Source organism: Entelurus aequoreus, linkage group LG20 (genome assembly GCF_033978785.1).
Source record: "Entelurus aequoreus isolate RoL-2023_Sb linkage group LG20, RoL_Eaeq_v1.1, whole genome shotgun sequence".
In the NCBI taxonomy this organism is placed as follows: domain Eukaryota; kingdom Metazoa; phylum Chordata; class Actinopteri; order Syngnathiformes; family Syngnathidae; genus Entelurus; species Entelurus aequoreus.
This window is the reverse complement of record NC_084750.1, coordinates 16,724,546-16,741,595: the sequence shown is the minus strand read 5'-3', so window position 1 is coordinate 16,741,595 and position 17,050 is coordinate 16,724,546. Positions and strand designations below refer to the sequence as shown.

Sequence of the window (17,050 nt, the reverse complement as noted above, 5' to 3'; positions counted from 1 at the left end):
CGGTAAACAAGTACAATCCATGTATGAGTAAAAATAATATGACTGCCAGAGGAGTTGGTGTTTTAAGTTGACGTGAATGCTGTCCTCCTCCAACCTCCGAGGACAAAGCTACGAACTATGGGAGACCGGGCTTTCTGCTCCGCCGCTTCCAGTCTGTGGAACGCTCTCCCTGACCACCTGAGGGCACCACAGACTGTGGATGCTTTTCAAAAAGGCTTCAAAACCCTTCTTTTAAAAAAAGCCTTTTTATGGATATATGCATACTAGTTCTAGCTATTGGGCTGTTCTAGTTTTTATTTTTATTATTAGGGATGTCCGATAATGGCTTTTTGCCGATATCCGATATTCCGATATTGTCCAACTCTTTAATTACCGATACCGATATCAACCGATACCGATATCAACCGATATATACAGTCGTGGAATTAACACATTATTATGTCTAATTTGGACAACCAGGTATGGTGAAGATAAGGTACTTTTAAAAAAAATTATAAAATAAAATAAGATAAATAAATTAAAAACATTTTCTTGAATAAAAAAGAAAGTAAAACAATATAAAAACAGTTACATAGAAACTAGTAATTAATGAAAATGAGTAACATTAAATGTTAAAGGTTAGTACTATTAGTGGAGCAGCAGCACGCACAATCATGTGTGCTTACGGACTGTATCCCTGCAGACTGTATTGATATATATTGATAAATAATGTAGGAACCAGAATATTAATAACAGAAAGAAACAACCCTTTTGTGTGAATGAGGAGGGAGTTTTTTTGGGTTGGTGCATTAATTGTAAGTGTATCTTGTGTTTTTTATGTTGATTTAATAAAATAAAATTTTTTTAAAAAAAACTAAAAAAAACTAAACGATACCGATAATAAAAAAAACGATACCGATAATTTCCGATATTACATTTTAACGCATTTATCAGCCGATAATATCGGCCTGACATCCCTATTTATTATATTTTTATTATTATTATAATTTTTTTTTAATACACTGTAGCACTTTGAGGTTGTTTGCTCAATGTAAAGCGCTTTTTACAAATAAAATCTATTATTATTATTGATGCTGTTTGACAACGTACCGTATTTTTCGGACTATAAGGCGCACTTAAAATCCTTTAACTTTCTCGAAAAATCGACAGTGCGCCTTATAACCCTGTGCGCTTAATGTACGGCATAATTCTGGGTGTGCTTACTGACCTTGAGGCAATTTTATTTGGTACATGGTGTGATGAAAAGTGTGACCAGTAGATGGCAGTCATGCATAAGAGATACGTGTAGACTGCAATATGATGGCAGTAAACACCAAAACGTTAAATGTTCCTTTGAGAATATAGAAAATTACACACGGCACTCAAAAATCTGTCAAAATATTTTTAGTACGACTTCGGCAAGCTATGATCTTGATGGTGCGTGTATGAGGACCGCAAAATGGCACCTATTAGCAGACATTACCTGACGTTTTGTTTCGCAATATTATGCAAGAGCAACTTTTCTTACCTTCTTACCATACCTGCTGATGTGTATTTGGGATCTGCATAAGTCCTGATAATGTGCACGCGTCTGCAATTAGAGTCATAAGCTTATTCTTTTTCTCTACCTTCTTAAGTGGCATTCATCTTACGCTGTTGCCATTTCTAATATAAAGTAGTGTAAAGTTCTTATTTATATCTGTCAGTAAACTCGCCATTGAAGCACTAAAACATACCGGTGTAGTGAGTTTACATTATTCACCCACAGAACTTTAGTTATTAGAGAGTTCTGGTCGGACGGTTTTTCACGGGACACATTTCCGGCGTTGTTGTTGCATTATTGAGCCACGGATGAGGAGATGCTAGTCCGTTATTGATTGAAGTAAAGTGTGAATGTCATTAAAACAGTTAGCTCCATCTTTTGACACTTCTTCCACACCGCAACAACAAAGATGACGGGGAGAAGACGCTGTCGAAGGTGAGCCACGTAGGTAAGACCGCCCACAAAACGGCACATCCTGAAGAGACACTCAGAAAGCTACTTAAAAATGGTCAGTAAAACATAATTTATGCGACATTTTGACCAAAGAACCACCATTACATGTTATGTAGACCAGTGTTTTTCAACCTTTTTTGAGCCACGGCGTATTTTTTCAACGCAAAAAATGCGGAGGCACGCCATCAGCAGAAATCATTAAAAAAATTCGAAACTCAGTTGACAGTAAAAAGTCGTTGTCGCAATTGTTGGATATGACTTTAAACCAGGGATGGGCAATTATTTTGACTCGGGGGCCAAATTTTGAGAAAAAAATTTGTCTGGGGCCGGTATATCATGGTATGTATACCGTATTTCCTTGAATAGCCGCAGGGGCGTTAATTAATTTAAAACCTCCTGTCACTCCGGCGTTTACCGGAAGCCTGCGGGATGGCCGTGCATGCGGTAATTATTTTAAAACCTCTTCTCACTCCGGCGTTTACCAAAATGAATGTGGTAAATTTAGGCGTGCGCTTTGAGTGTGATGTAAGCATACCATCATGAAAAGCACATTTAATAAAAAAAAATGTTATTATGGTCTTACCTGTACTTATAAATGGAGTCCATTTGCAGCTCCTTCTGACCAAAAGCATCGATAACTTGTTTATAGAAGTCTTCATTATTTTTTTTCTTCAGTTTCAAAAGTCTCTCTGTCTCGATGGAGATATTCCTTTAATTATTACCTCCTGCTTCCATTGAAAGTCCAGTTTAGAAAACTGTTTTATTTTAGATACCGGTATGTAATCCTCCATGTTAAAAGTAAAAGTTCAGGCGAGAGAAAAAAATTTAAAAAAATCTCTTGCTGCGTGTTGTCACTTCTTCTGCAGTACCGGAAGTCGCAAGAAGGATCACTATCGTGGCAGCGCCCTCTACCACCAGGAGGTTTAATGACTCATACAGTATTTGACACACGCAGATACGGTATATAAATAAAACATAGCTGCTTACTGTTCTTTTTAGCATACTGTACCGGTATTCAATAGCTTGGACCTTAAATCCTACTGAATAGCTCTTTATCTTTTTTCCTTTGTGCGATTGCAAACTACTGAAAGCAGCTTCCTCCATTTTGAAAATGAGGACAGGTAAAGCGTCACTCGTGACATAACGAATTTGACCCGGCAGATGTTCTAGCCATATGCTAAATATTTTGCGAAACAAGTTTGACCCGGCGAAAATTATAGACATGCGATAATAAAATTAATATTTTGCGAAACGAATTTGATCCGGCGTTAATAATGAACCTGCGATAAGGCCAAGCATGCGTTAATTATTATGAGAAACGAGTTTGACCTGGCAGTAATTCTAGACGTGCGAATACTATATTCCCTGCGCCAATTCAAGGAAATACGGTATACACTAATACAAAACCTCACAATAATGTCTGATTGAATGCTAAAAACGTTATTACAGATCGCCTTAAACAACGGAATGGAATTTGAAGGATAAAACACTGAATATTGACAACATATGAACGTCACACCCCCTCTTGATTGACATATCTTACAATGAAGCGAAATACAACAAAAATGCAACAAACACAGCGAAATATGAACGCGAAGGGTAAAAAAACCCCACCTACAATCTGATACATCACTAAGTTTCAGAAGTTTGATGTAAAAATCTCCTTCCGCATCGGTCCCTGACACCCGCATTTCAGGCTCTGGAAACACTGTGGAAACGCTCCCCACCCACACTGCTTGGTGCTTCGTCTGAGCTGCTGTGACTTAGATTACCATAGTAACTAATTAGATGACCATAGTAACTAATTAGATGACCATAGTAACTAATTAGATGACCATAGTAACTAGTACTGTATATCATGCAAAAGTGCAGATTCCAACCATTGAAATACTTTGTATAGTTCAACACTTCGAGTCATTAGAAAACATGACTGCACATCATAATGGCAGCTACACTTTCCATCTTAAAGATCTAAATAAAATATTTGGGGATGTCCGGCGGGCCACATTGAAAAGCATGTGGCCCCCGGGCCTTAATTTGCCCAGGTCTGCTTTAAACCATAACCAAGCATGCATCGCTATAGCTCTTGTCTCAAAGTAGGTGTACAGTCACCACCTGTCACATCACACCGTGACTTATTTGGAGTTTTTTGCTGTTTTCCTGTGTGTAGTGTTTTAGTTCTTGTCTTGCGCTCCTATTTCGGTGGGTTTTTTTTGGTATTTTGCTGTGGCAGTTTCATGTCTTCCTTTGAGCGATATTTCCCGTACCTACTTTATTTTAGCAATCAAGAATATTTCGGTTGTTTTTATCTTTCTTTGTGGGGACATTGTTGATTGTCATGTCATGTTCGGATGTACATTGTAGACGCCGTCTTTGCTCCGCAGTAAGTCTTTGCTGTCGTCCAGCATTCTGTTTTTGTTTACTGTGTAGCCAGTTCAGTTGTAGTTTCGTTCTGCATAGCCTTCCCTAAGCTTCAATGCCTTTTCTTAGGGGGCACCCACCTTTTGTTTATTTTTGGTTTAAGCATTAGATCCCTTTTTACCTGCACACTGCCTACCGCTGTTTCCGACATCTACAAAGCAATTAGCTACCGGTTACTATGCCGAGCTCTAGACAGCACAGACACTCAACAACAACAACACATCATTTGCAGACTATAATTACTGGTTTGCAAAAAATATTTTTAATCCAAATAGGTGAAATTAGCTCATCTCCCACTGCACACCAGACTGTATCTCACGGCACACTAGTGAAAAACACTGATGTAGACCACAAAATAGTGTTTCAAATTTAGAAAAAAATCATAATATGACTAGGGATGTCCGATAATGGCTTTTTGCCGATATCCGATATTCCGATATTGTCCAACTATTTAATTACCGATACCGATATCAACCGATATATGCAGTCGTGGAATTAACACATTATTATGCCTAATTTGGACAACCAGGTATGGTGAAGATAAGGTACTTTTCAAAAAAATTTGTAAAATAAGATAAATAAATTAAAAACATTTTCTTGAATAAAAAAGAAAGTACAACAATATAAAAACAGTTACATAGAAACTAGTAATGAATGAAAATTAGTAAAATTAACTGTTAAAGGTTAGTACTATTAGTGGACCAGCAGCACGCACAATCATGTGTGCTTACGGACTGTATCCCTTGCAGACTGTATTGATATATATTGATATATAATGTAGGAACCAGAATATTAATAACAGAAAGAAACAACCCTTTTTTGTGAATGAGTGTAAATGGGGGAGGGAGGTTTTTTGGGTTGGTGCACTAATTGTAAGTGTATCTTGTGTTTTTTATGTTGATTTAATAAAAAAAACAAAACAAAAAAAAACAACAACAAAAAACCGATACGATAATAAAAAAAACCGATACCGATAATTTCCGATATTACATTTTAACGCATAGATCGGCCGATAATATCGGCAGGCCGATATTATCGGACATCTCTAAATATGACTTTAATGCGCCTTTTGTATGAAAAAAGAGCTGAATAGACCAGCTCATCGGCAGTGCGCCCTTTAATCCGGTGCGCCCCACGATCCTAAAAATATGGTATACAAACAGCTGTATGATAGTTTTCCCATTGCTTTTAAATGCTTAGAATGAGAAAAAGTACATGTAAAGCACAGTTTCAGTCATCTGACAGCCTTGACAGCAACAACATGTGCACAAAGCAGAAGCTGTAATGGATCACATGGTGATCAAAGTTGGCGCGGTGGATCAGCTGATCAGCCACAAAGCATCCAAAAAAACCTTGCTGGTGTTTGCGCAGTCACAATGCTTGTGTGTCTCAGCTATGTTGTTGTATTGTTATCATTGGGACATAACCACACACACCTGTTGCAGAGGTTCATCTATGAAACTGGAGCCAGTCAGTCGCCTGTCGATCTTTATAGGTTTGTACTCCAGCTTCATCTCTTCCAATGTCTGGCCAAGGGAGACATGAAGCGTGATTGGAGGAGAAAGAACACCACATCCAATAGCATCAAAGCTGTGCGTTATACCTTTAAAATACCGATTTGTGTGGGAGGCAGGTAGGCATGCTCGCACTTCTCCAGGTGTTTCTCTGAGTTGATCTTCCCGTACAGCAGAGTGACCGCAAAGGCCCTGGTTTAAGAAGTGGGAGTGCTTATAAAGTCGGCAGTTGACATAAAATACACCATGCAGTAATTGTGCCGACTCACCCGCCAATGAAGCAGAGGATATAAAAAGCCAGGTAGAATATGGCGAAGGGTCCGAAGGTGATGAGGAAGAGCACGACTCCGAGACCCCCCCATCCCCAAAAGGACAGATTGGCCTAAAGAAAAAAACAAGAAAAAAACAACAGAATTATCGATTCATCAAATTTTAATAATCCGCTACTATTAAATGCAGGTGATCATTGGCGATATTACAAGGTAAAAAGCATGATCCACATTCCACATCCTTGCCCGTATGTGGGCTCTGTACCGAGGATGTCATTGTGGCTTGTACAGCCCTTTGAGACACTAGTGATTTAGGGCTATATAAATAAACATTGATTGATTGATTGATTGATTGATTGATTGATTCACTGCGTATCAAATCAAGAACTTTTAATATCCTTCCGTTGAGCGAAAACACTTCTCACCGTTGCTCTGGCGAGACTTTGGAATTCATGCACCCCCTGTATCTGTGCATGCTTATTAGGGTCATATGGCACGGCTGCTGTACCGTTTGAGCCCGCCGCCCCATTACTGTTCGGTACAGTATACCAGTACTAATAAAGTATCGCAATTAGGGCTGCAACAACTAATCGATTAAATCGATTAAAATCGATTATAAAAATACTTGCCGATTAATTTAGTCATCGATTCGTTGGATCTATGCTATGCGCATGTGCAGAGGCTTTTAAAAAAAAAAAAAAAAAAACTTTTTTTTTTTTTCAATTAACCTTTATTTATAAACTGCAACATGTACAAACAGCTGAGAAACAATAATCAAAATAAGTATGGTGCCAGTATGCTGTTTTTTTCACAATAAAATACTGGAAAGGATAGAAATGTAGTTCGTCTCTTTTATCCGATTATTAATCGATTAATCGAAGTAATAATCGACAGATTAATCGATTATCAAATTAATCGTTAGTTGCAGCCATAATCGCAATACTAATGAATTAAAAAAACGTACGACACTGCATCTGATAAATACTGGTTCTTTTTTCCCCCCCGTGCATCAGGTCAACATCAACACACGCATCGACCACTTGCAAGCAGAAACAGTGTGGAGACAAAACAGGGAGAATGGACGTATTTAGGCTTTAAAACTAACGATAAAGGCGGTGCTCTTCAAGTGGCGCTTTAAAGCACAGCTAGCTAGTATAGCTAGTAGCTAGCGACTAGCTAAGTATTAGCGAGCGGCTAACTAGCGTCTAAGACCTGTTTCCACAGTGTTTTGCTACTTCTATATCCCTAATCCTATCCAACCTTGCCAACCAATATACTACCGTTTTTAAAAATATCATCCCTACAGGACGAAGAATAGCTTAACATGCTTCACTACACACTGTTGGAAAATACACTAGCTAACAGCAAGCTAGCGCTCCTGAGTGTAAACAAATGGGGAGATCTATACAAATATCGATTGTAACGATATCTAGTCGATACTTTTATTACATCGATATTTTTTGATTATCATAAGCCCTTTTTTTAATGTTTATAAACTGAGGAAATAAGTCCCTGGACACAGGAGGACTTTAATTATGACCAATGTATGATCCTGTAACTACTTGGTATTGGATTAATACCCAACTTTGAACTATCACCCAAAACGTATGTAAAGTATCCAAACAGAGGAATAAGTGCTTCTTACATTTTAACAGAAATGTAGATAGAACATGTTAAAACACAAAATAACTAGATATTAACATTAAATGAACAAGTAGATTATTAATCCATCCCTTTTCTACAGCTTGTTCCTCATATTTTTAACAAAATATTACAATGGTAAATAATACAATATATTACTGCATGTGTCAGCAGCCAAATTAGAAGTCTTTGTAACCTGTTTGCTTACTTATTACTAAAAGAAAAGTTGTCTCTCTAGTATGTTCACTGTTATTTACTGCCAACATTGTTCTTTGATTTCAATTAGAAACATATGTTGGATATATCATAATATTTTTGGCTAAAATTGTAAATGTTCTGTTTTTGCATTGCGCATTATTATGGTACACTCTTTTAGTGTATTTACGGTAATTCCCAGCATGCATTGCTCTATGCGCGGGCTCCGGTGTTTAGTCTGTTATGTGAACGGCAGTGGCCGGTTTGTTATGGTGTTCCCTCAGTAAAGTATACGTATAAAAAGAAGAAGGTTGTCGTCATTGAATTATCAATGGTAGCAGAGGATGGCTAACAACGCTAACTACAGAGTCCCTCCTGCGTTTGAAGAAAAGAAGTCATATGAGAGCTGGAAAAATGAGGTTGAAATGTGGATACGTGTTACCGATCTCGATAAGGAGAAACAAGCATTAGCTGTTGCTCTCTCACTGAGGGGGAGAGCTAGAGATACAGCTTTGGAAATACCTGCGGATGATTTGAACAAAGATGACGGGATGAAGACCCTTGTAAAGGCATTGGATAATGTATTCTTAAAAGAAGAAAAGGACAGAGCTTATGATGCATACACGGACTTTGACAAGAATCAGGAGAGCTCTGCGCACACAGCTTCGCAGCACAGATGAATACTACGAAACTGGAGAAAAAGTGTACTACAAAAGAATGGACTGCAATGAATGGAAAGGCCCTGGGGTGGTAATTGGACGAGACGGGGTGGTAATATTTGTTAGACATGGAGGCTCCTATGTCCGGGTGCATCGCTGTAGACTGCGCAAGGCCACAGATCACTACACTGACACGTCTCGTGACAGCCAAGAAAGCCAGACAGAACTTAATGCAGCAGAATGTGGCATTGAACATGTTGAAGATCTACCCAATACTGTATCTAGTGATGGAGACAGTGTGCCTAACACAGAGAATGCGGCAGGGAGCTCTAATAATGACAGAGACAGCAATGAGCAAGATAATGATCCATCTGACAGACAACCTTCTATCATAAGAACAGACCGTAGTATGAATCTAAAAGCAGGACAATTCATTAAGTATGTGGAAAGAGACACTGGAATTTCACACACAGCAAAAGTGCTAGGTCGAGCGGGAAAGGCAACTGGAAAACACAAGAACTGGTACAATCTGGAGTACATTGAGCCAGTTAACCTCACTGGCACAACAAGGTCAGCTGACCTTTCACAGGTTGACACACTGCAGATTCAGTCATTGGACAGGGTGGAACAGCCATCTGATCACGAGGATGTACTTGTTACAAAGGATGTGTCATTTGAATCAGCTAAACTTACTGAAATCAGTAACTGGGAGAAACACGGTGTGTTTGATGAAGTAAAAAACATGGGACAAAAATGCATTTCCACAAGATGGGTGTGTACACTCAAAGACACACCAGACGGCATAGTTCCAAAAGCAAGGCTAGTGGCGAGAGGATTTGAAGAGCTAAACACAAAAGATCTCCCAAAAGACTCGCCAACATGTGCCTCAGAGTCTCTTAGACTACTCATGTCTGTGATATGTCAAAACCGATGGACACCCCACTCTATGGACATTAAAGGCCTACTGAAATGAATTTTTTTTATTTAAACGGGGATAGCAGATCTATTCTATGTGTCATACTTGATCATTTCGCGATATTGCCATATTTTTGCTGAAAGGATTTAGTATAGAACAACGACGATAAAGATTGCAACTTTTGGTATCTGATAAAAAAAAGGCTTGCACCTACCGGAAGTAGCGTGACGTAGTCAGTTGAACATATACGCAAAGTTCCCTATTGTTTACAATGATGGCCGCATGAAGGGAGAGAGATTCGGACCGAGAAAGCGACAATTTCCCCATTAATTTGAGCGAGGATGAAAGATTTGTGGATGAGTAAAGTGCAAGTGAAGGACTAGTGGGGAGTTGAAGCTATTCAGATAGGGAAGATGCTGTGAGAGCCGGGGGTGACCTGATATTCAGCTGGGAATGACTACAACAGTAAATAAACACAAGACATATATATACTCTATTAGCCACAACACAACCAGGCTTATATTTAATATGCCACAAATTAATCCTGCATAAAAACACCTGCGTGTTTGTTATGCTAGCTCCTAGCTCCTCTGCTAGCTCCTAGCTCCATAGAACACGCCAATACAATTCAAACACCTGATCAACACACACAATCACTCAGCCCAAAAGACCGTTTACCTAACCCAAGGTTCATAAAGCTTATATATTTTTAAAAAGTTACGTACGTGACGCGCACATACGGTCAAGTTATCGAATGTTTAGCAGCCAAGGCTGCATACTCACGGTACCTGATATTCAGCTGGGAATGACTACAACAGTAAATAAACACAAGACATATATATACTCTATTAGCCACAACACAACCAGGCTTATATTTAATATGCCACAAATTAATCCTGCATAATAACACCTGCATGTTTGTTATGCTAGCTCCTAGCTCCTCTGCTAGCTCCTAGCTCCATAGAACACGCCAATACAATTCAAACACCCGATCAACACACACAATCACTCAGCCCAAAAGACCGTTCACCTAACCCAAGGTTCATAAAGCTTATATATTTTTAAAAAGTTACGTACGTGACGCGCACGTACGGTACGGTACGTGTTATGCTAGCTCCTAGCTCCTCTGCTAGCTCCTAGCTCCATAGAACACGCCAATACAATTCAAACACATGATCAACACACACAATCACTCAGCCCAAAAGACCGTTCACCTAACCCAAGGTTCATAAAGCTTATATATTTTAAAAAAGTTACGTACATACGCAAAAAAAAGCCAAAGCTGCATACTCACAGTAGCACGTCTGCGTCTTTGTCATCCAAATCAAAGTAATCCTGGTAAGAGTCTGTGTTGTCCCAGTTCTCTACAGGCGTCTGTGTATCCAAATCAAAAGTCCTCCTGGTTAGAGTCTCTGTTATCCGAGTTCTTCCATCTTGACTGCATCTTTCGGGAATGTAAACAAAGAAGCGCCGGCTGTGTACTGTTGTGGCTGACTACGTTCGAAAAATACGTCCATTTCGCACCGACAACTTTCTTCTTTGCTTGCTCGGCTTCCTTCTCCATAATGCAATGAACATGATTGAAACAGATTCACGAACACAGATGTCCAGAATACTGTGGAATTATGAAATGAAAACAGAGCTTTTTCGTATCGGCTTCAATGTGGAAGGCATACCCGTGTTCGCCGGGCTACGTCACACGCATACGTCACACGCAGAGGCGTTTCGAACCGGAAGTTTAGCGGCAAATTTAAAATGTCACTTTATAAGTTAACCCGGCCGTATTGGCATGTGTTATAATGTTAAGATTTCATCATTGATATATAAACTATCAGACTGCGTGGTCGGTAGTAGTGGGTTTCAGTAGGCCTTTAAGTCAGCATTCCTTCAAGGAAATGAGTTATCCCGAGACATCTATGTTCGTCCACCACCTGAAGCCAAGAGTGAGGGAACTCTATGGAAGCTAAAGAAATGTGTTTATGGACTAAATGATGCATCACTGTACTGGTACAATAGGGTTAAAGAAACAATGTTGCAAACTGGAGGAAAGATGTCACAAATTGACCCTGCTATATTTTATTGGTTGGATAAAGATTGTAATGTGTCTGGGGTGCTTGCTTGTCATGTTGATGATTTCATCTGGGGTGGTTCACAGATTTTCACAACAACTATAATCCCTCACCTGCAATCTGCCTTTCAAGTGAGCAGAGAAGAACATGACAGCTTTCGCTATGTAGGCATGGAGTATGTCACTGCAAATGGAGTAACATGTATGCATCAAGACAATTACATACAGAATCTCCAGCCAATTCACATAGCCATCTCCAGAGCCATGAGACGGGATGCTCTTTTGACTGAAAGTGAAATTGATGACCTGAGATCAAAAATAGGTCAACTTCTGTGGGTTGCCAGACAAAGTAGACCGGATATTATGTTTGATACATGTGTCCTTGCAGCTAACATAAAACATGCTACTGTGCAGACTTTACATGACACAAACAAGGTGGTGAGAAAATTGAAATCAGAACATGTGACAGTGAAGTTTCAGAACCTGGGAAAAGACAGTTCTCTAAAGCTAGTAGTGTTCTGCGACGCCTCGCTGGGAAACCTTACAGATGGAGGCACTCAAGGGGGACATCTCATTCTGCTGATGGGTGAGGAAGGAAGATTCTCCCCTGTGTATTGGCAGTCAAAAAAGATCAGAAGAGTCGTACGGAGCACTCTTGCTGGAGAAACTCTTGCCCTTGCCGATGCTGTTGACAGTGCCATTTCTTTATCTGACCTTCATGCGGAACTTACCACAAGGAATGTATCACAACATGTCTTACCAATAGTGTGTGTCACTGATAACCACTCCCTTGCAGACGCCATCAAGTCTACTAAGTCAGTGACAGAGAAAAGGCTCCGCCTTGAAATAAGTGGCATCAAAGAACTTCTTCAGTGTAAAAGAATTCAACAGATTCTCTGGGCACCTACTGGAGAGCAGCTAGCTGACTGTTTGACAAAACGAGGTGCATCCGCACTTCAGCTCCTAAAGGCACTCAGTGTTGGAGAGTGGAAACTGGAATAGAGACTATTCTTTTGTGGACAGTTTTTTTTGTATAAGTTTTTTTGTTGATCACCATGTTCTTACATTTTCATACTTATGGACATTAATAATAGACTGTGATTTTTTGTGTTAAAAAAAACTAAAAAGAAAAAGTGGGAGATTGTAAATGTTCTGTTTTTGCATTGCGCATTATTATGGTACACTCTTTTAGTGTATTTACGGTAATTCCCAGCATGCATTGCTCTACGCGCGGGCTCCGGTGTTTAGTCTGTTATGTGAACGGCAGTGGCCGGTTTGTTATGGTGTTCCCTCAGTAAAGTATACGTATAAAAAGAAGAAGGTTGTCGTCATTGAATTATCAAAAATAATGGCAATAATGACATTTTTGTGGTCCCCTTTATTTTGAAAAGTATCGTAATACATTTTGCTACCGGTACCAAAATATTTTGTATTGGGATAACCCCAATGCGTATGAATCCAAGGAATGCGGAAATGAAATAGCGCATCGAACAACTCTTTCACAGGAGTATAATTACAACTCTAAATAGCGCTATATTTTTGTATTTTGTCATTTAATATACAAAACCCAAAACCAGTGAAGTTGGCACGTTGTTTAAATGGTAAATAAAAACAGAATACAATGATTTGATAATCCTTTTCACCCTACATTCAATTGAATAGACTGCAAAGACAAGATACTTAATGTTCGAACTGGTAAACTTTGTTATTTTTTGCAAATATACGCTCATTTGGAATTTGATGTCTGTAACATGTTTCAAAAAAGCTGACACAAGTGGCAAAAAAGACTGATAAAGTTGAGGAATGCTCATCAAACACTTATTTGGAACATCCCACAGGTGAACAGGCTAACTGGGAACAGGTGGGTGCCATGATTGGGTATAAAAGCAGCTTCCATGAAATGCTCAGTCATTCACAAACAAGGATGGGGGAGAGTCCCCACTTTGTCAACAAATGCCTGAGTAAATTGTCCAACAGTTTAAGAAAACATTTCTCAACCAGCTGTTGCAAGGAATTTAGGGATTTTACCATTTATGGTCCGTAATATCATCAAAAGGTTCAGAGAATCTGGAGGAATCACTGCACGTAAGCGGGAATGCCTGTGACCTTCGATCCCTCAGGCTGTACTGCATCAAAAAGCGACATCAGTGTGTTAAGGATATCACCACATGGGCTCAGGAACACTTCAGAAAACCACTGTCAGGTACTACAGTTGGTCGCTACATCTGTAAGTGCAAATTAAAACTCTAGACTAGACTTCCTATCTAAAGCCAAAGCCATTTATCAACAACACCCAGAAACGCCGCCGGCTTCGCAGGACCCGAACTCATCTAAGATGGACTGATGCAAAGTGGAAAATTGTTCTGTGGTCTGATGAGTCCACATTTCAAATTGTTTTTGAAAACTGTGGACGTCGTGTACCCCGGAACAAAGAGGAAAAGAACCATCCAGATTGTTATAGGTGCAAAGTTCAAAAGCCAGCCTCTGCGATGGTATGGGGGTGTATTAGTGCCCAAGGCATGGGTAATTTACACATCTGTGAAGGCACCATTAATGTTGAAAGGTACATACAGGTTTTGGAGCAACATTGCCATCCAAACATTGTTATCATGGACGCCCCTGCTTATTTCAGCAAGACAATGCCAAGCCACGTGTTACAACAGCGTGGCTTCATAGTAAAAGAGTGCGGGTACTAGACTGGCCTGCCTGTAGTCCAGACCTGTCTCCCATTGAAAATGTGTGGTGCATTATGAAGCCTAAAATACCACAACAGAGACCCCCGGACTGTTGAACAACTTAAGCTGTACATCAAGCAAGAATGGGAAAGAATTCCACTTCAAAAATGTGTCTCCTCAGTTCCCACACCTTTACTGAGTGTTGTTAAAAGGAAAGGCCATGTAACAAAGTGGTAAATATGCCCCTGTGACAACTTTTTTGCAATGTGTTGCTGCCATAAAATTTTAAATACATGATTATTTGCTAAAAAAAAAAAGATTAAATATCTTGTTTTTGCAGTCTATTCAATTGAATATAAGTTGAAAAGGATTTGCAAATCATTGTATTCTCTTTTTATTTACCATTTACACAACGTGACAACTTCACTGCTTTTTAGTTTTGTACATGTTTCATGCTACAAACATGTATGATTAGTTCAAGCGCGGTTGTCCGATTGATGCGCGGGAAAACTGCGGCACAAAGGTGTTTTTTTAATGGCTTCAAATTAAAATGCAAAAATCACATCATGTAATGACAAAAAGCTGACATGTGCCAAAATAATGAACAAAAACAGAAAACAAAAATCAAAGATTTGTCTTTAAATACTTGTATAACGTTTATTCAGCCATTCTATCTGACTATTTCATTACATGATGACGCCCGCCTCCCACCACCACCGCAAGTAGATTGCCAAAATGTGGGAAGCACTATGTTGTACTTAACACAATGGATAAAAGTCATGTCAATATTATTGTGGCCAGCCATAATCCTGCTACTACTGCCTCATATGTGAGCCATGCAGACATTTTGAACACATGCCAATGTCATCAAATATAGCTCCTTGCCAGATTAAAGGATGATTGCATTTGGAATAAAAAAAATACGACTTGTAAATGTTTCATTGAACATGTGGGATTTATGGAGTTAGTGATATACAATATACACAAGGCTTAGTTAATTAATTAGTCATTTAAGTCAATCAATCAGGGATTTGGCTGCATTCCTTAGTAGCCCCTAAAACTGAATTATTCAGCAAACTGAGACATTTGAAATGCCTCCAACTTTGTGGAAGGCTCTTTTCTGTTCAGTCCACGACAGTCTTTCACTTCTTACGAGGTGCAGTGATCACGTGATCAAATGACTTTTATTTGGCACCTCCCAGCTGCAGGGTAATTTTCTTACACGCTTTAAGAATGTTGCACTTGTATAAACAGAAGATGCAGGGTGACTTACAAAAGGTGGAATACAGTGACGTACACACAATGGTGCGAATTGAATCCTCCCAATGTAAATATGCCAAATAATATTTACCAAATGGCCTTGGCTGTACGTTCTAGAAATGGCTCTCTTTAATGTCATCCTCATATAAAAATGTCGCGGATGTCAGTAAAAGGAGCCCGTAAGCAAACATGAAAGACAATGATGTCATACAAAGACTTGTGAGGATGCGATTGTGCACACTTGTGACTCACTTCCTGTATTGTTCCTTTGTCAGCGCAGGAAACACAGCTCTCCTTTCCAAGCAGCCAAGTCTGGCGTCCGAGCGTTCTAGACAAGCTCGTCTGGTTGCGAGCTATCTTTAAATGTGATCGCTATTACGCAACAACAGCAGGATCCCTGAAGTGCCTTTTCACTACCTTTAGTCATCCTACACTAGAGGAAAGGCCAGTTTGTGACGTCTCTCATAGCTGCTGTCGTCTAACGCAGGGATGTCAAACTGGTTTTCACTCAGAGGGCCGCTTGTAACAGCCAATAATGTATGAATTTGCCTCTGGATTTCATTATTAACTAGAAATACAATAGGGTCCTCTGTCCCAAAGGGACATTCGGTCCCTAATTCAACCACTGTGCCACCAGACAATATCTCACGGCACACAACTTTCACCTAATTGGTCCAAAAAATATTTTTTGCAAATCAATAGTCATAATAATGTGCCGTTGTCTAGTGCAGTGGCTAGGGCAGGGGTCGGCTACCCGAAATGTTGAAAGAGCCACATTGGACCAAAAATACAAAAAAGTAATCTGTCTGGAGCCGCAAAACATTACAAGACTTAAAAACAAGCTCACCTTTGTGCATTCACGCACAGTATAAAACGTTGGGTGGACAAAATGAGACAAAGGAGGAGTGGCATAAAACACGTCTTTCTGTAGCAGCGTCGGAGAAAGTTGTACATGTAAATCAAACTGAGTCACGGTCCACACAACGGTGAGTTCGAGGGCCGCTGAAATTAGTGGGACAAAACGATGCTTGCCAAATACTCTCATCAGTGAAGCATAAACACAAACATAATAAACAGAGGACAGAATTAAAATTATAGTAGAGTAGCGTAGTAGGCCTAGGTCAGGGGTTGGCAACCCGATATGTTGAAAGAGCCATATTGGACCAAAAATACAAAAAAGTAATTTATCTAGAGCCGCAAAAAATGAAAAGACTTAGATAAGTGTTACAATGATGGCAAAACATGATGTAAATATGCCTGATTAGCAATAACATAAACAAAGCTCACCTTTGAGCATTCACACACAGTATAAGACCTTTGGTGGACAAAATGAGACAAAGGAGGAGTGGCATAAAACACGTCTTTCTGTGGCAGCGTCGGAGAAAGTTGTACATGTAAACAAACTGTTGAGTCCCAGTCCACACAACGGTGAGTTCAAGGGCCACCGAAATTAGTAG

At 39.5% G+C, this 17,050-nt stretch overlaps 1 protein-coding gene across 1 annotated transcript in view; it reads right to left on the bottom strand.

The window, feature by feature from the left end:
• The window catches only part of snx13 (sorting nexin 13), a 92,302-nt gene that overhangs the window by 46,480 nt on the left and 28,772 nt on the right, over window positions 1-17,050 (bottom strand). The window contains 3 exon segments of the mRNA XM_062029489.1: window positions 5,833-5,922; window positions 6,000-6,102; window positions 6,180-6,292. Coding sequence (XP_061885473.1) covers window positions 5,833-5,922; window positions 6,000-6,102; window positions 6,180-6,292 — 306 coding nt within the window.